The 22,993-nt window shown below is 47.7% G+C and overlaps 5 protein-coding genes across 5 annotated transcripts; 3 read left to right on the forward strand and 2 right to left on the reverse strand.

Annotated features, from left to right (window-relative positions):
• Nucleotides 1-3,046: 3,046 nt before the first annotated feature.
• Nucleotides 3,047-4,895, reverse strand: F4807DRAFT_450204 (HET-domain-containing protein; the record flags this gene model as incomplete). The annotated part of the gene is made up of 2 exons (XM_048000098.1): nucleotides 3,047-4,716; nucleotides 4,772-4,895. The coding sequence occupies 2 exons, from the start codon at nucleotides 4,893-4,895 to the stop codon at nucleotides 3,047-3,049; spliced, it is 1,794 nt and encodes a 597-aa protein (XP_047857025.1).
• Nucleotides 4,896-5,653: 758 nt separating this feature from the next.
• F4807DRAFT_339080 (subunit 17 of mediator complex-domain-containing protein) lies at nucleotides 5,654-8,204 on the reverse strand. Its single transcript, XM_047995354.1, has 2 exons — nucleotides 7,723-8,204; nucleotides 5,654-7,661 (listed from the first exon to the last, which is right to left on the reverse strand). Exons 1-2 carry the CDS (start codon nucleotides 7,992-7,994, stop codon nucleotides 5,927-5,929), a joined length of 2,007 nt encoding a protein of 668 aa, XP_047857026.1. The 5' UTR covers nucleotides 7,995-8,204; the 3' UTR covers nucleotides 5,654-5,926.
• A 1,719-nt stretch (nucleotides 8,205-9,923) lies between these two features.
• F4807DRAFT_339124 (6-phosphofructokinase) lies at nucleotides 9,924-12,848 on the forward strand. The gene is made up of 4 exons (XM_047995355.1): nucleotides 9,924-10,799; nucleotides 10,855-11,322; nucleotides 11,377-11,464; nucleotides 11,593-12,848. The coding sequence occupies exons 1-4, from the start codon at nucleotides 10,083-10,085 to the stop codon at nucleotides 12,687-12,689; spliced, it is 2,370 nt and encodes a 789-aa protein (XP_047857027.1). The 5' UTR covers nucleotides 9,924-10,082; the 3' UTR covers nucleotides 12,690-12,848.
• A 1,800-nt stretch (nucleotides 12,849-14,648) lies between these two features.
• On the forward strand, nucleotides 14,649-17,513 carry F4807DRAFT_413315 (uncharacterized protein). The gene is made up of 3 exons (XM_047996859.1): nucleotides 14,649-15,498; nucleotides 15,589-15,976; nucleotides 16,034-17,513. Exons 1-3 carry the CDS (start codon nucleotides 15,226-15,228, stop codon nucleotides 17,083-17,085), a joined length of 1,713 nt encoding a protein of 570 aa, XP_047857028.1. The 5' UTR covers nucleotides 14,649-15,225; the 3' UTR covers nucleotides 17,086-17,513.
• Nucleotides 17,514-20,008: 2,495 nt separating this feature from the next.
• On the forward strand, nucleotides 20,009-22,603 carry F4807DRAFT_339228 (uncharacterized protein). The gene is made up of 3 exons (XM_047995356.1): nucleotides 20,009-21,058; nucleotides 21,137-21,957; nucleotides 22,120-22,603. The coding sequence occupies exons 1-3, from the start codon at nucleotides 20,440-20,442 to the stop codon at nucleotides 22,327-22,329; spliced, it is 1,650 nt and encodes a 549-aa protein (XP_047857029.1). The 5' UTR covers nucleotides 20,009-20,439; the 3' UTR covers nucleotides 22,330-22,603.
• Nucleotides 22,604-22,993: the final 390 nt, after the last annotated feature.

Consider the following 22,993-nt stretch of genomic DNA (forward strand, 5'->3'; position numbering starts at 1 on the left):
AATCCAGGTCAGGTCTAGGACCTGTTCTTCAATCCAGGTCAGGTCTAGGACCTGTTCTTCAATCCAGGTCAGGTCTAGGACCTGACCTAGGGGAAGAACGGTTGCTCTTATATAATCAGTCGCCCAGGGCTCTTCAATTGACTAAGCAGCCACTAAGCTAACTTGACTAAGCTAGGGTTGAACAGGCTGGAGGGGTAGCCCCACCTATTGAAGGGGATGCACCCAATCAATTGATCAAATCGTCTTTTTTAGCCAATTAGAAGGGCGGGCAGCTTCGGAGCGGCTGGCGAGGGGGGCCACGGGGGTGCGCAGCGACCTTTTGAGCTTAGATGTGGGGGATTTGATTGGTTGATTTATCCTGGCAGAATAGCGTCAGATTAAATGGGCCATGTGCGAGTCAGTATTAATACTACTGTAACGCACTGTATTTTGAGTTATCCCCTGGTTACCTTATTAGCTTTCATTGCTAGGTAAAACTCGTATAAGCTACCCAAAGGAATAGTTAGGGAATACAAAGCCTTATAGTGCGAGACAGTGTTATTCGCACGTGCTTTATTTATTTTAACGTTATTTTATTTAAATAACGGGTAAATCGGGTAAATTTAAAATTATTATATATTTTCGTAAAAATATTTTTTATATTATTTTTATTATTATTTAAAAATAATTTATTTTTTATAATAATATTATAATTAATAATCGTATTAATTTAAAATTTAATAATTATATAAAAATTTAATAATTTTACGTTTAAAATTATTTATATAATTAATATTTTAAATAATTATTATATAAAAATTTTATTAAAATTTTTTAAATAAAATTTAATTTAATAATTTTAAAAATAAATTTAAAAATAAATTAATAATTATAATTTATATATAAAATATTATTTATTTAAAAAATAATTAAATTTTTATTTTTAAATTATATATTTAAATATTTATTAAATAAATATATTTTTATTATTAAAAAAATTTAATTATATTATTAATTAAATATATTTATTATTATTTTTTATTAAATATATTAATTTAAATTTTAAAATTAATATAATTAAATAATAATATAATTAAATTTTTTTAATAATAAAAATACGTTTATTTAATAAATATTTAAATATATAATTTAAAAATTAAAAATAAAAATTTATTAAAATAATATATAATTTAATTTTAATTTAAAAATTTTTAAATTAAAATTTTATTTTTTATAACGATTTATATTTTTTTAATATAATTTAATTTATAAATATAATTTAATTTTTATAAAATTATATTTTTAATAATTAATAAAAATAATTTATACGTTTTATTTAAAATTATTTTAATTTTTATAATGCCACGTATTTTTTTATAAATATAACGGTTTATATTTTTTTAATATAATTTAATTTATAAATGTAATTTAATTTTTATAAAATTATATTTTTAATAATTAATAAAAATAACCCGTGCGTTTTATTTAAAGTTATTTTAATTTTTATAATATTATATATTTTTTTATAAATTTTTTTTTAAATTTAAATAATTTAATAATTAATTTAAAACGTTTTAAATTAAATTTTATTATATATAATTAATTAAATTATTATAATAAATCTTTTTTTTTTAAACTTAAATAATTTAATAATTAATTTAAAACATTTTAAATTAAATTTTATTATATATAATTAATTAAATTATTATATTTTTATTATTTTTAAAAATAATTTATTTAATTAATTAAAAATTAATATAATTAAAAAAATATAAATAAAAATAAAACTTTTAATTTAAACTTATTAAAATAAAAAAAAATTAAAAAATAAATTAAAGATTTACTATCCGTTTACATCCGCACCCGGGATAATCTCCGGCAATCCAAATTTAGCACGGCAGTTCCCCCCCTTTTCCCCATAAAAGCGGGAGGCGATAAATCTACTTCGACAAATCCCGAACTCGATATCCGACAAGCATACCCAACCTCTAGCAACATCAAAATTCCAAGGACCCCAGACCACTTCCGAATCAAAAAAGATCCGGAAAGGGCAAGCAAGACCATACGCAACACCCACCATACCACAGACACCTCCGAGCAGCAGCAACCAGCGCCTCCGCGCCACCGCAGTGCCGCCCCAATTCTTCCGACGCAAAACCCGCCTAAACGGCGCCCCAGCCACCCAACGGACCCCACCTCCCCCGCTCTCAGCGTCCGGCGCACACTGCTCGTCTCGCGCGCACCCGCGCACCGCGGCCGTATCGAGCCGCATCTCTGCGCTGTGAACGGCTCTCCTGCCCTGGTGACGGCGTCAGCGAATACGCTTCGCGACGGAAAAAGGGAGGGGGGGTTCGCGCTGGAGGACGTGCGGTGGCGCTCGCGTGCTTGAGGTGGGGGGTGGAGAGGTGGAAGGGCGTTGGCCATGCGTCGTTGTTGATGGAGAAGTTTCTTGTGGCTTGGCGAGCTAGGAGGTTGTTTGGGAGTTGGTGAGCGGGTTTTTGTGAGGGTGGTCGGGCTGGGCTTGGATTGGGGGCGGGTTACTTGTTACTTGCTGGTAAGCTTGTCCGTGCCCGGTATGTAAGTGAGGGATGCTTATTAAGGATTAAGTTTGACCATGGAGTAAGGCCGACGGGTCTCGAGGAAGGTCATTCAGGGGGCGGGGGTTGGGGGTGTTGCGGAGTTGGGTGGTAAGTCGGTGGTCCGGATTGGATAGCTTTATGGGTATTGTGATGCTTACCTACAGATATACACTTTCCCTTACGCAAGACTTGCGACCCCTACGGCCATTATGTGCGCTTCTATGTGGTTAAAAAACATTGGCAAGTTGGTTGGAGGGCTTGTTCAAAGCGGCGAGTAGAGCTGATTCAGTTCATGCCCAAAAAGTTGCCAGTACTGTAAATTATCTTCAATAAAAGTACATCGTGTGCTTCACGGAACCCAAGTTACGACAGGCCAAACTCAAACATCAAGTAATGCCGTATAGAGCGTTAGATACCTCTATCAGGCTGGCTTCAAAATTGCTCAAGAGTGTTCCTGATAGCCTCTCATGAAGTGACGCTGAATGAATTCAAATGATATTAACCGATCCCTGAGAAGCATTCGTAAAAATGGACTGAACACTATCCCCCGGGTTAACATGCAAAGAAAACAGTCCGACGCGCCGGTAATTCTCGTGGCCGACTTGGACCAGGGCAAGGCCCCAGATCAAGTCGAATTTCGCGGGTCTATCTCCACGCGTGATTGGTAAACATAGAACTCGAGGATAGATTTCCTTCGTGTCGAACAGGACACAAGCGGAGGAACAGAATATATAGTGATAATCATTGAACTTGGGCAATCGAGTGCCATCCTCATGGTTTCGAAAATCTATAATTCTTCTTCTATTGCTCTCCTGTTCATATGTATTTTCGGCGGAGAGGCCAATATTCGCGGTTGCCAAGAAGCCAGTGAGAGTAAGCATGCCACCGCGAACCTTCCCAGTCTCATCCTCATCGTTCTCAAGTGTTGTCCGCGCGCTGGTGACGGATACAAGGGCCTCCAAGTCAGTCCTACCATAGAAAGGCATCAACGAGGATCCGTCAACTGCAGCCCATGACCAGGAAGGGGCACGATAGGATTCAGGCCGTCGACCAAATTCGTTCAGGCTCCACATCAAAGCGTAGGGTAGATCTTGACTCCACATTCCGGCCAGGTATTTCGTATCCCGGCATCCAAGTGTCGTAAGACGTCGTTTCATGTCTTTGGCTATTCCAGACAATGCCACTAGTTTGTCACTCGAAACAGTGAGATCGCAAGTGGTGTAGGTTCGTGCTATTTCGTACCAATCCATAAAGAGCTGTGATAGTTTGTCCTCACAGCTAGGTTGAAGTCGATCCGTGCCCATCAACGCTTTCCAAGCATGGTGATTAGGTTCGGTTCTAGTTTGCCCTTGCTCTTTCTCATCGTATTTATTATATACGTACTGATTGAAGTTCTTTGGATGCGTCTCACTGCAAGTAATCTCGTAGCACTCCCAGAATACTTGTCGTGACCCGAAGTACAGGACTCGCCGCGACAGTATCCTTTCCTGGAGCACCCAACCACGTTGCAAAATGGGCCCCACCCAAGAAGCACTGCCCGTATCATGGTCAAATCGATAGAGATGTGGATCTTCAGGTCCATCTACACTAAAGTTGAAGATTGTAGGTTTAAGTTCACTGGGGTTGCGAGAGAAAAACAATCCGCCATGATTGTCCTCGGCCCCTAATGCTGCAATGTTCAGAAATGCATTGCCGTACACGTCCCGCATCGATGAAGATTCTTTGAGCCAATCCTCAGCAGAGTCTTGGAAGATGCACAGGCTATCGATCCATAAGTAGCAAATCTTTAGTCTTCTGGCTACTTCTGACGCATCTCGGAATGTCTTGGGAAGCGTGCGACATAGCTGCTCCCTGGAAAGTCGCTCTGAAGTAGAGCGAGTTAGTTTCAGACGTAGCTGGGACGATTCTCCCCAGCGGTGGCTCAGCGTCAGATACGGGCTCTGCGGATCTACTTGACACTTTTCAACGACGCAAAATGTAGGCTCTCCAGTGGTGTCGTTTAATTTCACAAGCCGGCTTGGAACGTAATCGGTAATGTTCTTCTGGTTGCATCGAGTATGCTTCTCAAGGCACTCATCAAGCCATCCCCGGATTATATCCCATGTAACTTCATCGCCAGTGTTAGAGCCGATGTCAAGATTTAAATTCATGCTGCTAACTGCAATATAATTAGCTTAGACGAAAAAGGCATCGTCCTAGAAGAATATACATACCGTGCGGCACGATATAGAAGCAAAAATCTAATAGCGCATATAGGTGGTATATACACGCTGGTACTCCAGATTTAGGTTTTCGGATAACCGTGAACAACGTATAATAACCCAACTCCAATATCATGGGATCGTGCTCCGTTCTTTCCCCATGCTGTGAATAATAAACCTGGCTACAAAGGAGGCATTTTTGGTTTACGGCCTGCAGGAATGACTCTTTTGAAGCATGATGTCCGAGAAGGAAATTCTCCGGCATATTTGACCGCTCTGCGTCTTCAGAGGTGCCATCCTCCGATGCTTCTGACTTCTCTAGTTCATCCGCTTTCTCCGGCATATGTAATTGCTCCGTGCGTTCAGGAGTGTTGTCCTGCGACTCCTCCGATTCCTCAGACTCCAAGGGCTCCTCCGGTATATCTGATCGCTCCATATCTTCAGACGTGCTGTCTCCCAACTCCCCTGACACCTCTGGCACCGCTGGTTCCAAGATATTAGGTGGCTTTCTAAATCTCCCCCGATCATACTTCTCCCATTCGTCGAATGTGCAGACGCGCTTGGTCTTCGAGGGATCCCAGATCCCTTCCAGGCAATCACGACAAACGTTGCAAATCGGCATGTTTTGGCGAGTTCCGGGGGAGGGATAGTAGTAGGTTGAATGAAGAACGCCTAGGCTGTGCTATCAGTGTGAGAAGAGGCTGATACCTAATATCATGAAGATGGACGATTGTGATGTGGATGACGTGGCTCCACTGGCGTAAAAAGAGTAACCATGCTGTGTATCGTCACACAGAGGGGTCGCCGTTGATAGGTAGTACCCCAACGTACCTACGCCCCTATGTACATATGTACCTCTTTAATTGAACCAGTATCATTCCGGTATTCGTTTTGATTAATCCCAATCATCAAGCCTACGATTCGGGCTTCCAGACTTGTCAAACTTCCAAACCCCTAACTTTACGCCATTGCAATATACCTAAGTGCTAAAGCAGTAGGGCTACACAAGTCCCTTCGACAACACTAAGCAGAAGCAGCCACGAAGAGAACCGCTCTAAAGGCCCTCTAAAAAGGGACCTCTCTTCTACATCCCCCAGCATCGAGGTTTCGTCCCGTGAATGGGATAAAGATCCATTATCAAAATGCCCGGCTCTCCGTTACACTTGCCTAGAGTGCCGGGTGTCCTTGCATGGCCTTGATCACGACATCTGTAATAGTCTCTCCTCCCGCATCATCACGATCCGCTCTCCAAGTCCATCGGCGGCTCGCGATATTCCTGGCCGCTTGCCACTGCGTCTCGAGACTTAGGACTAGCCGTCCGTCAGCGTCTTCCGTGATGTCGACACGAGCATCCTTATCATCACTGCCTGTCACGCCTGGGCCTCGAATGGTCTCCGTGAAGTCTATATCATCCCCGTGCAACTTTTCTCTAGCCTCTTCGGTCAACTTCAGCGCCAGGGCGCGGGTTGCCGCTTGTCGAATATAGTATGTGGCTTCCTTCGCGTTGGGATACTGGTCATATGGTGGGTACATGTGTTCTAAGGGGTTTGGTGGTTCCTTCTCCTTCTCTCCAGAGCTTGCCGATGCGTTATTATTACTATTCTCACCGCCGCTGTTCTGAGGAGGAAACGGGACTAGGGAAATGCGGAAGACCATCCCATTATGTGGCACGATCACGATGTGGCCACGAGCGAATATCCGGGCTTCTGGCGTAATAGTCAGCTCGAACAAGGATTCGAGGCGACCCACGAGGTGATTGACGAAGCTAAGCTCCATCTTCGCGTTCCGACGGGTCGAGTTGCCCTGCATGAGGGTTGGGGAGAGCGGTTGGGAGGCTGATTTACACGCGGCTGTTGAAATTCCAGCGCGTTTCAAAGTGAGAACTAAATCCTCCAGGAAGCTAGACACGACTTGGCCGTCCCTAAAGTACTCGCTATTCGCGACCACAGCACGGATGATAGTATACGGCTGATTTAGGACCCCGCGGTTGGGCGGGAGCTGAGTCATTGTAGTGCGTCGGTGGTAGTTTTGTCTATGTCCTTGAAATAGGAGGAACTGCATGTAGACATAGTACGCCGTGCACGAACAATGAATATTGGAGATATTCTCGTACTTATTATCTGGCTCAGCGAGATCTTCGAGAGTAAATATCATGTGCGTTTCCGAGTCTTGTTTCCAAGTAATGCATGATGAATCAGAGTAAACGTCCGAAGACAGGAGAGTGCGAGCCTCCCGATTGATCTCGTACCATAGCTCTTGATGGAAAGCGGTATTTCTAGCCTCGAGCACTCGATCTTGTAGAGGCGCGTCGTCGGGTGTTCGTCGGGGTAAAGGCGACTGGTCCACGATTTTACCGTTCTTCTTCACCGTAACTCTAACCCTTTGCGAACCGCCACCAACATGACCGAGATCTAGTCGGACAGTCCCGTCACCATTGCGCCTCAAAGGAGCAATGCTGCTATTTCTGAACTCGGGCGCCGATTCGGCGAACCCAAATCGAACACCTAGCGTATGAGGTTCATGAGGCAGGGCGCAGACTGCCCAGCCATTTTCGCTGACAGCCAATATGTCCGCCCAGTATTTTGCTTCCAGTTCCATGTCCTTCTCCAACTTCTCCGCTGCCGCTACGACAGAATCCACCGTATTGTTAATACCCATGAGTCTCCATCCAGTAGCGACAGCGACATCATCCTGTTTGCGTGGCTCCGTTATATTGGACGCGTTCACCTTAGAAGCTCCTAGTGATCCAATGGGTACTAGTTCTCGCAGCGCAGGGGAGAGTGAAGCCATGGCTTCTTCTCGCTTCTCGGTCTCTCTTTGCTTATCAGGGTCATGCAGCTTGTTTTTGGAGCATAGGAGGGAGATAAAGTCGAGACCCAGCATAGCAGATTGGTGGGCGAATCTAGAATAGTTGCCGTCAGTATAACCGCTTCCATCCGCATTTTCTTCTCCAGGCCACATACTCTAGATTCTTCAAGAATTCTTCTCGCGCGACCATAACATTATTATTCTTATCCACATCAGCCTCCTCCTCCTCCTCTCCGTCCGAAGACCGGTCGACCTCGATATGCCCATCCTCCAGAGCGGCAATTTCCTCGCGCAGCTTTGCCTCGGTCACGTTGCGGAAGCCGCCGCGTTCGGCGTTGACGCGCGTGATGAATTCGCTTAGATTCTTTGGTTTTTTGTCGCCGGTTGGCCAGGGACGCAAGGAAAATGGCGAGTTAGAGGATGCCATTTTGATAGTGTAATGGCTAACCGGCTTTCCGTGTACTATATTGGCCGCAAGATATCATGAAAGGAACTCGATCTTAAACTGGGCGGTCATTCGCGTCTTGGTGGTTTACATGGATGTATGTTGATGATGGATGTTAAGTATAATGTACCCAGCTGCTTTGCAGATGGTTAGCAAGGATATGCGGGTCTGTGGCTGACTCTAAGCTTCCGGATTTTTTAAAGTTTAAAGGGTCAGGCCCACTTGTAGCTACCCCTGCAACAGATCATCCAAGGTTGTAGGTACATACGGTACCTATCTAAGTAATTCGCACTTCATTCTCATTTTTTGTCTTCCAACGCGCTTCTTCTTATTGAAAACGCTTCTGTTTGGCCTCTCGAAAGACCACGCCAGATTATTCGTAAAGTTGAGTCCAGATATTACGCTCTTGGGAAGGGAAATTCCGATCGCCTCTTCAGATTTTGCGTGATGCCGTTGTTCAATATGCTTGTTGGGCTGTCTAGGTATGTAGGTACCGGTATTTATGAAATCCTCGATCTGGGTTGATTAAGTCTCTACACACTACAAATCCCCTTGGTCTATGGCGTGATTCACGTTACTCAAGTGTGCCCTGGATATACAGCTATACAGCACATCCATAAGAACATCTGGCGATGTCCTGCGTTGATATCTAGCACAGGGTCATTCGAGAATATGCGACATGCCGATCCCATCATACTAGCTCATTCTATTAGATAAATTTGATGTGACGCTTCCGGGTTTATACCACTGCCAGGTCAGGTTGTTGGGGTTTGTCTCGAGAAGTGCTGCAACAACGCCATGTTTCGAGATGCAATCAGCCTATCGAACATCGGCTAGGAAACGTATGAAGGTTTGGCGCAGTAGTAGGTCGCATAGAGGATAGTGGTAATTAATTGCTACTGGTCATCATCTCGTCCTGTCCTCACGGAAGCTCGCCTATGGCTGCGCGAATTATTGCATGTGTACTAGATATATCATACCTATGGAATGGGAGATATTCAAATAATACCAAGAGGTATACCTCAGATTCTATAGCTCAACTTGAACAAGAATACGCCAAGTGGGGATCCTCGCCGAGACACTAATTCGGTGGCTATGTCATGATAAGTCAAGAGGTAAATATCACTTTCCAACGCAAATACCTACCTAGTATTATAAAGTGCATTAAAGAATAATTAAGGAATAAGTGTAGATATACCCATAGAACTCGGATATCAACTGAGGCATACAGACAGGGTGTGAGAAAAGAAGATTGAAAAAGACTCAACAAAGTTTAAAGGTGAAAATAACTCAGAAGAAGCCTCACCACTCAGCTATGAAATAATACCAATATTGGGGGTACCTGATAGGTACGGAGTACGGAGTAGTGAGGGGTTTATTGTTACTTCCGTCGCCTACACGCAGCTACGTAAGCGGGGTTATACATCATGGATGCTTTCTTATAGTGGGCTGGTGGGTTGAATAGGTAGATCCATGGGTGGATGGACTTGCCTTTACACCCGTAGTACCAACTACGTAACTGGGAAGTAACTGCCCCTCATTGATAATTGATAAGAGCTTCTTTTTGCTCACTAAAACTGGCGTGGCTTTTTTCTTCTCCAAACAATGACATACATTAATAGGTGAGGCCTAGTGCGAATAAGCAGTCTTTTTTCCCTCGTCACATCCATCATACATTTCTGTACTACGTCCTGCCGGTCCACGAACCAGTGAACGGTCCGATTGCTGTCTATTAAGTGAGGACAATTCATAAGGTATCTCCTGACACCTTCGTTTCAATGTTGATTCCGTGGGCTGATTCCAACATGAAAAGAACGCACTACAGGTCCTAGTTATTATAATTTCTCTTGCTCGCCCACATCCACACCCACATCCTCACATCCAACTTACTAGCCCAGCTCTATTCAACCTTAGATGCGTACACCTACCTTCGTAAAGTATTTTAATTAGATTACCTTCAACTATCATCTTGCGGGATTCGAAATTTTCTACTCTATTCCATTATTATCCCGACCTTCGAACTCGAACCTCTACCTAAATCTCGACACCTATTCTAGCAATATATCCAATATGGCGACACCGAAGAAGAAGATCGCCGTCATGACCTCCGGAGGTGACTCCCCTGGCATGAACGCCGTTGTTCGAGCTGTCGTACGAATGGCGATCCACCTAGAGTGTGATCCCTATTGTGTCTACGAAGGCTATGAAGGCCTGGTCCAGGGCGGTAATTTCATCAGGAAGATGGAATGGAACGATGTCCGAGGATATCTTTCCGAAGGGGGTACATTGATAGGCACCGCAAGGTGTATGGCCTTCTATGAACGCCCAGGTCGTCTAACTGCTGCCAAGAACCTGATCCTCAGCGGCATTGATGCTCTCATTATTTGCGGTGGCGACGGATCTCTCACCGGTGCTGACCGATTCCGAGCTGAATGGCCTTCTCTACTCAAGGAACTTGTTTCGACCGGTCAGCTTGAAGCAAAGCAGATCGAACCCTACCAGCACCTTAACATCGTTGGGCTTGTCGGCTCGATCGACAATGACCTTTCTGGAACTGACGCTACCATTGGTGCTTATTCCGCCCTAGCACGTATTTGCGAGATGGTCGATTATATTGAAGCCACCGCTTCCTCCCACTCGCGAGCCTTCGTTATAGAGGTAATGGGGAGGCACTGTGGTTGGCTTGCCCTAATGGCAGGCGTAGCTACCGGTGCCGATTTCATTTTCATTCCAGAGAAACCTAGGGAAGATAACTGGAAAGAAGAGATGAATCAGGTCATTAGGAAGGTATGTATTTAAGTTAGTACCTAGCCCCAGGGACGATTAAAACTAACGTGCCAAGCACCGTGACTGGGGAAAACGCAAGACCATCGTCATCATTGCCGAAGGTGCTCTAGATAGACACGGAACGAAGATCACACCGGAGATGGTAAAGGACCTATTAGCCGACAAATCAGGCCTAGCCCTCGATACCCGCATCACAACCCTCGGCCATGTTCAAAGAGGTGGCACTGCAGTGGCATATGACAGGATGCTAGCCACTTTACAGGGAGTGGAAGCCGTCAGGGCCGTCCTTGAGGCAACACCGGAGACAGAGACATGTGTTATCGCTATTACCGAGAACAAGATCGTCCGGAAGCCCTTAATGAAGGCTGTGCAAGAGACCAAACAGGTAGCCAAGGCTATCGAGGCACAGGATTTCGATAGAGCTATGGCTCTACGTGATACTGAATTCTCCGACCAATACAAATCCTATATGATGACTACTACTATGGGTCTTGATCAGGACATACACCTAGAAGACAGCAAAGTACGTTTTCGTGAGAACCGAATGCCAATCTCAATGAATGCTAACTCTTTGCAGCGAATGAAGATCGGTTTTATTAACGTAGGAGCACCTGCTGGTGGTATGAACGCCGCGATCCGTGCAGGCGTAGCTTACTGTCGATCCCGTAAGATAACCTTACCACTACACCCTGCCTCTTCCATTTCAAAAGATCCCTTTCTTCGTCGAGTTTATTGAATATCCATTTTCTCCTATATATTCCTATGTAGATCAGGGACACTAACCTAGACACAGGGGGGCATGAGCCCCTTGCAATTCACAATGGTTTCGCTGGCTTTGCTCGACATCACGGCGACAAACCTCTTGGTGCTGTGCGGCATTTTGATTGGTTAGAGGTCGACGGATGGGCAAGCAAGGGAGGCTCAGAGATCGGAACGAACCGTGAGCTCCCGGAGGAGTCTGGCATAGAACTGATTGCCAAGTTGATCGAACAGTATGAGTTTGACGCGCTTTTCTTAATCGGAGGTTTCGAAGCTTTCCACTCCATATCACAGCTGCGCAAAGCTAGGGCCAGGTTTCCCTCGCTTTGTATTCCTATGACCTTATTACCGGCAACCATTTCGAACAACGTCCCTGGGACAGAATATTCTCTGGGATCTGATACCTGTCTGAATGAACTCGTCGCCTACTGTGACAAGATAAAACAGTCTGCCTCTGCTACTCGGAGGCGAGTGTTCGTTATTGAAACTCAAGGTGGTCGGTGTGGATACGTCGCGATTCTGGGAGGTCTAGGCGTCGGCGCAAGCGCGGTCTACATTCCGGAAGAGGGTATCAGCCTAGAGATGCTCACCGCAGACGTCAAGCACCTAAAAGAAGTTTTCAAGAAGGATAGAGGTCAATCACGGGCGGGACGATTGATTCTTGTCAATGAAAAGGCGAGCAAAGTCTTCTCAGCCAAGCTCATCGCGGATATCATCCGCGAGGAAGCCCACGACCGATTCGAGTCTCGAGACAGCATTCCAGGTCATGTCCAACAGGGTGGTGTTCCCTCAGCTATGGACAGGTGCCGTGCCGTCAGACTGGCTATCAAGTGCATACAGCACCTTGAGAAGTACGGGCCTAAACCCCAAAAGAATCCCGAGAAAATCAGCAAGGACCCCTTGAGCGCATCCGTTATCGGTATACAAGGCGCGGATGTAGTCTTCGCGCCAATGGAGATACTAGAGGAGAAAGAAACTGACTGGAAGAACCGACGGCCGACAGTAGCCCACTGGCTAGATAACAAGGAAGTTGTAGACATCCTTGGTGGGCGTCCGGCATACCCATTGCCGGATAAGAGCTTAGTCGGACTCATTGCGAAGGACGCGAAGCGCGGTCTTATCAAAGAATAAAATGGTTAAAAATGCTGACAGGTGATGGGCTGGGGCGGGAATAAGGAACTAGAGCATCGGGTCGATACCTGGGTAGATAGATTGGGACGGTTATGCGCGCATCGTCATGATTCTCCTTTACGGCTGAGGAAATATAAATACTCTATGATTGCACTTTATGCTCATATCGCTGTGTTATGTATGAATCAATCTCATGATGCCTTGGTCGTACATATATACTTACATTGAGTTCTGTTCTGTCCACAAAGTCGACTGGGAAAGGTAAATCTATCTAGCCTAGGTCGGGTTGTGGGAGGTTTTCTAGGTAGGAGAATGATGTGCGACTATACATCATGGAAATGTACGAAGATGATTCTTGGAGGTCTTGGTATCGACACACTCAGAAAGTGTTAACGCCCGGCTCAATTCCAACAATATCAACCCAAGTCCGAGCGCCTTTATTCCAGCCAAGATGTCTAAGCCGGGGTAAAAAGACTGAACAGGCTTCGAGTCGTCTTGTCCTCACTGATCTGCCCATGGAAACATATTACCAGAGATAGCACAAGGGGGTGGTTTCTAATTGGGTACCTGCCTGGGCATGTAGGTATAATCCTCCTACTTTTGAAAGGAGCCGTGATGGAATCTTGGCACGTGGATTATGTGAAAATCGACGTTGAATGGAACACAAATGTAACCATACTATAGCCCAAGTCCGGCTTCTCTATGAGTCAAAGAACCGGGGGCCGTCCATCAATAGTTAATATGCATACGGGGTTACCAAAGATCGGATGCTTAGGATCATTAACCCGGCTCATTCCAAACACATTCCAACTGTATCCGTATGTATGTACGTCAAGTTTTTGGGTACTCCGGGGGTACTAATCGTAACTGATCGGGTAAATCGAATAATTCTACGCATGATGTTTCAACAGAATCTCGAGTATCATGTCTGATATCTTTGGATGGATTGCATTGGAATCCAAGAACTTCGGGACCGTATTTGCCGCCCGGGCCCCGAACAGCTGCCCGAATAGATTGGCAACGTAAATAGGAGCATGAGCCGCATTCCAATTGTAGAAAGCGGGGAAGTTCGCGCGATTTAATGTACCAAGGGATTCTGAATCCTGATCGTCGTTCTATATGTTACTTATTAATCAAAGATATCAACCTTTGAATAGCAGTCCATATACTCTTTTGCGGCCTAGTAGCGTAGAGGACGAAGGTGAATAAATATCCATTGCAACGAAAGGTTCTAAGACTTGTTGAAACGCAGTAGTCGATTAGGTATTCCGTCTCGCCACAATACATAATTCATCCGTGCGTTTGCCAAGTAAGCCACAGTCTCGAAGTGGCAAAGATCGGTATCATGGATGTTCGGGACGCCCGTTCGAAGTCTGATGCCAGCCTAAGTTATTCTTGGTATCAATTTTCTCAGCTTACAAACCTAGGTAATCAAGCCCATGTTAACGGGTTTTGTGGTGAAAAAAAAATACTGAAAGGTTTTCAAAGTTATATCATCAACCATATGCGCATGTAAGTAGCAGACATTCTGTAGTTAGTCCAGCTCACTACTAGGTATTACTAAGAGTGACCTTGGAACTATATTATAATACTATCTCGTAATTAGGATACTATTTACGACATCCATCAGAGTTGAGTTATTATTTGACTCAATCTTAGGCACAACAGTAGGCGGTAGGTGATGAACCTGATATATCTGAGACGGCCCGCGCCTTTTCTGTCATACCATCCATCTACAGTGGTTGGTTGTTATTCATCATGAAGGTCGCCGTAGTTTCCTACAACATCATTAGTCCCGTATCAATACCGGTTGCAATTGGTCACCTCGATATTTTGCTATGCTACGTACCTACCTACCTAGCAAAGCATGTGATTAGCTAGCTTATTATGCCTACACAACGGCCATGTACTGAAGTTGTACTTACTAGTAGTTGCAATATTGCAAGATGATAGGCTTTACATATAACTTCCATCATCTCGCTTACGATTTTCAGAAGCCAGGCCGCCTACAAAGGTCAAGCTTATTTACACCAGGGCCGATGATGGGGAACCGTGCATACCCCCGAATCCTTACCGATGCAACATCGACTGTGCACCTAGGTCCGAAAAACAATGGACTTGCTTCTTTTTGCGCACATGGAAACATCAATGAAAACGCCTGCCCGATCTAAAGGTTAGGGTTGCCCAGTAAGCCCCGTCCGAGACCCGTTGAGGACCAGACCTCGTCCGTTCAAATTAGGACATATTTGCCTAGGATGTATGGACCCCTGCAGCAGCGACAGCTATTTGGCTGACGAGAGACCCCAATGTCAATCGGGTCAATAAGATCTCTCATCAGTCCCGCTTACATATGAACTTCTATTTTTCTCACCACTTTTGTGAAATATTTCCTTCTTTCTCTTCCATTCATTTTCTTACTCTGGCTCTGCTTGGTAAATTCGAGCCTTGACGCTATCATGAGTACCGTTATTTTGTGCTGGCACCCGATCTCTCGCGACCTATAAGGATCTCAGAAGAGCCGACGCGCTCTCACAAAATGGCGAAACTCACGTCGCTATTTCAGATATCAATATGGCTTTTAGCCGGACAGGTGTCGTGCGGCTCGATCGCAGCGTGGTGGAACACAAGAGGACCCAGTTTCATAATGCAGGACGACGATACAGGCGGTATACGATATAGTCTCTGCAACAGCAACTCCACGCCAATATTCCCGGACGACAAGACTCTCGCAGCCCCTTTCTACAATTACATTCCCAAGAACAAGACGAGTTTGGCCGCGTCCGGATGGACGGATAGCGAGACCGCCTGGGTGAGTTGAAGCTAAGACGCTCTCATCATCGCGAGATGAGCTAAGTGGAGCCGGTCAGATTGTACAAGACTTGCTGACGCCAGCGGACAGGCGTCTATCTTCTATTTGGATAACAACGACGAAATTATTAATGCGTTATTGAAATGCGATTGGAACACGGGGCATTGGCAAAACACGGGCGAATATATCACTTCGGGAGGTTCGCCTAAAGTGTCGCCGACCTCGGCTTTATCAGTCGTGCTGCTAGGGTCCATGGATGGGTATCGCGTTTACTACAACGACCTCGAGGGATCTCTGCACCAGATCGGGTATACTACCGCCACGTCGTGGGCGTACTATGGCCTCGTTTCCAACGACAAGACTTCGGCGCAGGCCATCGGGTCCACCTTCTCCAAGAAGAACATCACGGTGATGAGGCCTAGGGATGACAACAACATAGGGGTGTCGCGCCTGTTCAGCGACAACCTGTGGCATCTCTGTGAGTCCGCCCTCACCCAGCCGTACTAACGCAACAACACTAACACCCCCCCTCTAGCCACCTTCCCGGAACCCCTAGCAGGAAGCAACGCGACCAACGCAACACAAGCAGCAAACCTAACCGTAAGCTCGAGCGCAGCCAACTTCAGCCTCCCGGCGTGGAACGGCAGCGCGTCGGCGCTCGCGGTCAGCATCGACGACGCGTACACGCGCAGCGTCTTCTACATCGGGACGGACCGCAACATCCACCAGATCAGCAACAAGGACTACGCGTGGAGCGTGTCCGACCCACCCTCCGACACCGCCGCCGCAGCCGCGTGGCCCCAAGCCGACGTCGCGGGCGGACCCATCGGCATCGCGAACGCGTTCGGCGCCGACGTGCTGCGCCTGTACTACGTCAGCGGCGGGCGCGTGGTCGAGGCCAACGGCGACGGCGGGACGTGGGCCGCCGCCGCGGCGCTGCCGAGCTACAACGCGAGTCAGGCCTCTTCTTCTTCCTCCTCTTCGTCTAACTCGACTGGTTCCGCGGACGGTGGTGATGATGGGAATGGAGGGTTGAGCGACGGCGCGAAGGTGGGGATTAGCGTCGGGGTTACGTTGGGCGTTATCGCGGTGGCGGGGATGGGCGTCGCGTTGTGGTTCTTGAGGTACCGACAGCGCAAGATTGATGAGAGGAAGGCGAAGGAGGCGGCGGGCGAGGGCCCGGCTTTGGGGCCTGGTGCTGTGGGCCCCGGGAGCGCGTACGGTGGGCCGTCGGATAAGACGGTGAGTAGTCATGATGGGTACGCGGCCGGGACTCAGGGGTATCCCGGGCAGAATGTGAATGCGTACGGACAGCAGGTGCAGGGCGGGTATGCGCAGCAGCCGGGTGCCGGGGGGTATGCCGTCGGGGCAGGAGCGGAGGGGTATGGGTATCCTCAGCAGGTGCACCCGGGGGTTGGTCAGGATGGCGCGTGGGCGTACGGCGCGCCGGTGGGGGATTATAATGCACAACAGCAACAACAGCAGCAGCAATATTATTACCAGCAACAACAACATCCGCAGGAACTTGCGGAGCCGGAGAGGCCGGTGGAGTTAATGGGCGAGGGGCATTATAAGGAGGTGCCGTGATAACCTACCTACCTAGGTACGTGGTTAAAAAAGAAAGGAATAAAATGTCCGGTGGGAGGTAATGGTGTTTTTCAGATATAAAAAGGAAAACTTGACTCAGCATTTACCTTCTATGGCATCCGATATCTGGTGTGGGCATTTGGACACAATGCGGGTATGGGGTTAAACCGGTGTTCGGAGAGAAACGGAGAGCAGGAGGCTTGCGTCTGTATATATAGGTAGATACCTAAATGCTTCTCGGCATGATACTGCATATGTCGTTGCATATATATAATCGAACGGCGTATAATAAGTGCTAAAAGTGTTCGAATTGACGACAGGTCATTGTTCTCGTAGTATCTATGTGCGTAGTATGACCCCTTTTTGGTTTCATACGACATGAGTAAGAACCCACAAGTTTAGCTTGCGAGAGAAAATATAGTTAAGATAAGTCAGTGAGCTCTTATCGTTCTGATACTGTGTTTCGATTATTTCTTATTCGCAAAACTGTCTTGTCGTAGTAAGAGTCATTGTGGTAATTGAAGCGACAAGACGGGAGCGTTATCGGCACGGGAATTGTTGTTTCAGTACTTTCAAACTAATTAGGGAACTTATCATTGAGTTCTCACTGTATCAGGTGAATTATTAATCACTAAGTACATCCATAGGAAAGGTTTTATAGTTGGTAGTTAGAATGACCAACGTGATGAACCTGAGGAAGATCCTTCCCAGAGCCCCATACGCCGGCAATGCCCTTGCAAATGCTACATTCATCTAGTCCGACAATATTTTTCACAAGGTGACCAGATAACTTTCATTCTTGTTAAGTGGGCTTACCGTTGGTAACCTGGCAATGAATACCTAGTATAAATCGTTACACGAAGATTGGCACCAACATAGGGGTAATTGGGAGCAATTTCCATTAACGCCACCAACCAACACAATATACACGCTGGCGGCCTTAATTTATTAGACTGTTGACGTATTGTGCTACCGATATGGCTACCCAATTCCTATTCTCCAAGGAATAGAGGTTTATGTGAGACGTTGTGAGATTTATAACATCACGATAACACCAGAATAGAGGGACGATGGCCTGATATAAACCGGGCCTTCGTATATCATTTCCACCTTGATACGTGTTCCTGATTCTAAGTGGATTTGACTGCGGCAGCTGCAGTTAACAAAAAGTTTCGAATCACGGACTAATAGTAACAGAGTTCAAGCCGCCCAAGATATATCAGCCTCCGGATCGGCCCGTGAACTCTGAAGTGTGGATCGGAGTATAATTGGACAATTGGCTTTGAAAACTGAAGGGACAACAAATCGAACCCATCTTATGCCCAATGATATTCGAAGTTGTGATGGGTTCTCTGCTAGATTCAGGGGTATTCTGATCAGGGTTCGCGTGGATAGCAGGTCATCTCGCTCATCAGTGATTATTCGTCTACATCCCTAGATACCTATATTTGATGCCCGACGACTAGGTCGTGAATCAGATATAGTTCCTGTCTATATATGGAGAACGTAATGAGTGCCCGACAGTCCGGGGAATCCTTGCTAAGCTCGAAGAAGCACAGTTCACGTCCTCCACAATAGTCGACCTAGTCAACCGACGATCCCGTGATTTCCATGTTTTCACGAAGAATCAGGTATTACCTAATCGCATTAATATCGACGAATATTGGTACGAAGATACATTTCACGAAGATCATCACGAGGTGGTCTAAGCTTCAGTAGACGATGGCTGCGATGGAGGCCTTACGAAAAAAGCTAGACAAGGGAAAAAGACTAGGAAAAGACTAGGATCAGACTGCATTATTGCGTCAGCGTCCTCCCCACTGGTTTCGACCCCACCATCACTCTTCCTCGCTGCCTATCCGTCACAGTTTACCAACCTCGCTAACCACTCATCAACAGGTCTCGGTACCCCTCAGACTTGGCAGCTGGAATATGCAACAGGTTCTGCGTATGATGCATTCGATCTATATTCGATCCCTTTCTATAGGACGAGGAAAGAAGGATAAGAAGGATAGAGAAGGGAAAAAACCAAGCCCAAAAAACAAGTCTGGCGTCTGGCGTGAATTCGGTGAAAATTACGCTCGGCATTTTCTGACGCAGGCAGGATTAGGATAGCGCCTACATACAAGGTAAGTACCTACGCATTGGATTTTACGCATAGTACGCATAGTATCGTGAGCAGATGTGGCGCGTGGCATTATCCGGCTATCGCATGGTCGATATTACATACCTTCTATGTAGGCGCAGTCTACTCATTTTGGCTGCCCAACTGCGTCCGGCTGTTTGTCTCACTCACAGAAAGTGGCCCTGCTGTCTCACGAGGGCCACCAGTCACGCTCAGCCTGCAGCGGTCCTGCTGAGTGAGTAAGCCAGAACATCCAGGACACCCTGCTTCTGCTACTGTGTCTGCTATTAGTCCTTCTCGTTCGGAGGGACTGTTCCCATTGAACACACGATGGGGCGAAGCTACACTATGAATGCACCATTCCATCAATATCAGAAACTTTCTATCTATCGATACCTCTTTAGTTGCTAGCTGCCCTTCTCTGCCATTCTGGCCTGATTCCGTGACGTTCTTCTCGTTACAACACCCGCAAACCTCCGTTCTTCTCTCGTACCCTACGGTAGCATCGTCCAGGTTTGAGGGGATCCTAGTTTAGCTTGCCAGCCCTAGCCTGCCTTGATTCCCCCTCCACCGCTCCAAGCCAACCCCCCTGCCTTTTTTTCCGTGCTTTATTAGTCTCGGCCTGCCCAGTTACTGCTGTGGTATGACGACGTTTGTCTCTCTTAGCTTCTATCCGGCTTTCCAGAACCAGAACAGAAAATTACATGTTTAAACGTTTTGACTCCCGACGAGATCTCGCATTTTCCCGTCTCTAAATCTATCAGTTTGTACGACCTTTTTGACACCCAATCCGACTCATCCTCACTAGCTTACCAACAACGGCGCCAGTCCGGGATTCAAAATCGTGTGACCCTCCATCAATTTCCGCGTCCTTCTGACACTTTTCAGCTCTCATAACTCACCCAAAACCCTAAACATTCTTCCCTCCCTTCGCTTAACTTCAAATACATACATACCTTCCGCTAGGAAATAACGCCTCAAAAGAATAAAAAAGAAAAATCCAAGCTAGCGAGCTGTAAGAAGCTACACAGCTATTTTTCAAGCGTTGATCCTTTCCCAATCAGCCCACCACCTCTGAAGTATCCTTCTACCCCGCTGCCGCTGCAGGAGTGACGCACTCCAGCGGTGAAATCTTCACCACCCCCAATTGATAGGCTCATCCTTCCGTCTATCCTTCAGGCGATCCTTTTGAGCACAGAAAGGAACACTCAAGCATAAGACTCGAGGAGATGGCGTACAGAAGTAGCCGGAGTGATATAAGTGAGAGAGGAGACTATACCCCTCGGAGAGCCCCGGCTCGGGAAGTCGACGACTTTGAGATCTATGATCGAAGAGAGCGTCGCGCTTCGCCGAGACGAGTATCCGTGAGAGAGTATGAGGATCTAGATCGGGAGCGCGGCAGAGTAGACCGCACCCCCGCATTTCTCAAAGATGATGCGAGGAGGGCAGAGGCCGGACAGCTAGTACTGCGTCAGCGTGAGGTCGAAACCGTCGACCGCAGACGCCAGAGTCCTAGTCCTGTCCGGTACCGAGAGCGCATCGTTGACCGGGAGCGTGAACGGGCACCTTCGATGCCCCCAGAGCGCCGGCCCAGATTCATCGAACGGTCGCCTTCACCGGCCCCCACAGCTGTCCGAGTAGAATCTCGCACAATTGAAAGACGACGAGAGCGATCGCCAACTCCGCAGAGAGAAAGGGATCATGATCTCATCCGTCTACGCATCGAGCGTGAAAAGGAGCGGACTCCCTCTCCCAGCCCATCGCCTCCACCTCCACCCCCTCCTCCGGTTATCCGAGGTCCAACAATCGAACGTGAGGTCATCACGCACTATCGCGATATCGACCATGGTATGTCTTAACAATGTCCCCCCCGCATGTCTCAGACATAAAAATCAATCTAACGTATTTTTTTCCCTTGTAAAATAGGTCTCATAAGAGCCAAACCGCCAACCCCGCCACCACCACCCCGCACGGCGCCCCCTCAGATGCGGGAGCGCGACCTCGACATCGACATCGACATCCGGGGCCGGGAGACGGACGTGGACATCCGGGAGCGCACGCGGTCGAAGTCGCGGCCGCGCGAGCGGCCCCGCCCGCTGCTGCGGCCGTCGTACTACGACGACGACGACCTGGTGATCGAGAAGGACCGGGAGATCGTGCGGGTGGCGGAGGGGGCCCGGCGGCGGGCGCACAGCGCGGCGCCCCCGCGCGCGGAGTGGGAGGACGAGGCCGAGTACATCACGGACAAGATCGACGCGCGCGGCCGCATGGGCGAGGCCTGGAACGGCGCGACCAAGGACTGGACCATCGTCGACGTGCCGCCGGGCACCGAGCGCGTCAAGATGGACGGCGTCGGCGGCGGCGGCGCAGAGGTCAACTGGTCCCGGTACAGCGGCGTCCGCCGCTCCAAGTTCGTGCCCGAGCGCGACGGCACGCCCGTCAGCAGCGCCATCAGCGAGCCGCCGCCGCTGCGCGAGCGCGAGCCCTCGCGCGAGCGGGACCGCGAGAGGTTGAGCATCCAGGTCTTCGATAAGCGGGAGCGCTCGCGCGACCGCGACGTCGAGGTCGAGGAGATCTCGGACAGGCGGATCTCGATCCGCGACGGGGACCGCGCGCCGCCTCGCAAGAGGAGCGAGATGTGGACGGAGATCACGAAGGACCTCGTCATCCGCGAGGCGATCGAACGCATGGGGTACGAGTACGAGGAGACGGAGTGGTTCTTCTACGTCATGCAGTACCTGCGCTACGTGAGTCTTAACTAAGCCCCCCCTTCCCCCCTTCCCCCCTTTCCCCTCTCTTCCCTTCCCTTATCTCACCTTATTTTACTTTTTATTCTCCGCCGACGTGACACCCGCCCGTCGCACGGTTCCTGAACTAGCGCGCTAACGTTGGGTGTGCGATGTTTTTAGGAGGACGTCCTTGAGCTGGTCAACTTGTCGGATACGATCCGCCGCAACCGCCGGCGCAGGACCCAGGAGCTCGAGTGGGAGCGCGACCGCGAGTGGGACCGCCGCCACCGCAACCGCCGCTCCGTCAACTGGGACAAGGTCGACGACGAGCGCATCGTTGAGCGCGAGGTCGTGTATGACCGCCCGAGCCACCGCGGCTACGTCCGCTAAGCGGCCTTGGCCGCGCTTCACAAGGGAGTATGTAGGCCCGCGATGTAATTAAGGGCTGACGAGTCTGCTTGTGGGGATGAGCGAATCGTGGGCGGGTGGTTGCTGGAGTCGTATCTCGAGAACACGCCACTCCGACGGGTGGCCCGTCTGCCTTTCTAGTTATATACACGATGTCGGCGGGCTATCTCTGAGTTATACCTATCGTATATCGGCATATCTCGGCTGGCGGTGGTTCCGAGACGAGGTTGGATCGAACTAAGCGGGTATACGTTTTCATTTGTCGTTTCCATATCATATCATGAACGAAGTTACGGGGCTACGAAGGCGATCTAAATGAAATCAATTCAATTCATGAGCAGAGCAGAGTGGAGGTAATCCCATGTTGTTATTTTTTTTCCTCTTTGGTGCCTTTGATTGGAGAGTGGGGGGTTATGAATGAATGGTACTTTTGTTGTCGTCCTTGTATCTAGACTGTTGAGTGAGTAGGTGGCACGGAAATTGATCACGATTTATGACCATAGTATTTCGGTTTCTGATATGATGGAAACCTATTTGGGGATATGTCTTTTATGTTGGAAGTTCATGTGAATTGCTTTATTACGCAGGTGCTTGTCTAATTTCGAACTGGGTTGTTCCGTAAGTGTAATCCTAAATAGGAGGAGAT

Source organism: Annulohypoxylon truncatum, assembly GCF_022578515.1.
Source record: "Annulohypoxylon truncatum strain CBS 140777 unplaced genomic scaffold F4807scaffold_6, whole genome shotgun sequence".
In the NCBI taxonomy this organism is placed as follows: Eukaryota; Fungi; Ascomycota; class Sordariomycetes; order Xylariales; family Hypoxylaceae; genus Annulohypoxylon; species Annulohypoxylon truncatum.

Excerpts from the sequence above, each read along its gene's own strand:
- F4807DRAFT_339080 (XM_047995354.1), bottom strand. The coding sequence starts at position 7,994 with ATGGCATCCTCTAACTCGCCATTTTCCTTGCGTCCCTGGCCAACCGGC. Across the intron at positions 7,662-7,722 it reads GAATTCTTGAAGAATCTAGA|ATTCGCCCACCAATCTGCTA; the intron begins GTATGTGGCCTG and ends CAACTATTCTAG.
- F4807DRAFT_339124 (XM_047995355.1), top strand. The coding sequence starts at position 10,083 with ATGGCGACACCGAAGAAGAAGATCGCCGTCATGACCTCCGGAGGTGAC. Across the intron at positions 10,800-10,854 it reads TGAATCAGGTCATTAGGAAG|CACCGTGACTGGGGAAAACG; the intron begins GTATGTATTTAA and ends TAACGTGCCAAG. Across the intron at positions 11,323-11,376 it reads TACACCTAGAAGACAGCAAA|CGAATGAAGATCGGTTTTAT; the intron begins GTACGTTTTCGT and ends AACTCTTTGCAG.
- F4807DRAFT_413315 (XM_047996859.1), top strand. The coding sequence starts at position 15,226 with ATGGCGAAACTCACGTCGCTATTTCAGATATCAATATGGCTTTTAGCC. Across the intron at positions 15,499-15,588 it reads CGGATAGCGAGACCGCCTGG|GCGTCTATCTTCTATTTGGA; the intron begins GTGAGTTGAAGC and ends GCCAGCGGACAG. Across the intron at positions 15,977-16,033 it reads CGACAACCTGTGGCATCTCT|CCACCTTCCCGGAACCCCTA; the intron begins GTGAGTCCGCCC and ends CCCCCCCTCTAG.
- F4807DRAFT_339228 (XM_047995356.1), top strand. The coding sequence starts at position 20,440 with ATGGCGTACAGAAGTAGCCGGAGTGATATAAGTGAGAGAGGAGACTAT. Across the intron at positions 21,059-21,136 it reads CTATCGCGATATCGACCATG|GTCTCATAAGAGCCAAACCG; the intron begins GTATGTCTTAAC and ends CTTGTAAAATAG. Across the intron at positions 21,958-22,119 it reads TCATGCAGTACCTGCGCTAC|GAGGACGTCCTTGAGCTGGT; the intron begins GTGAGTCTTAAC and ends CGATGTTTTTAG.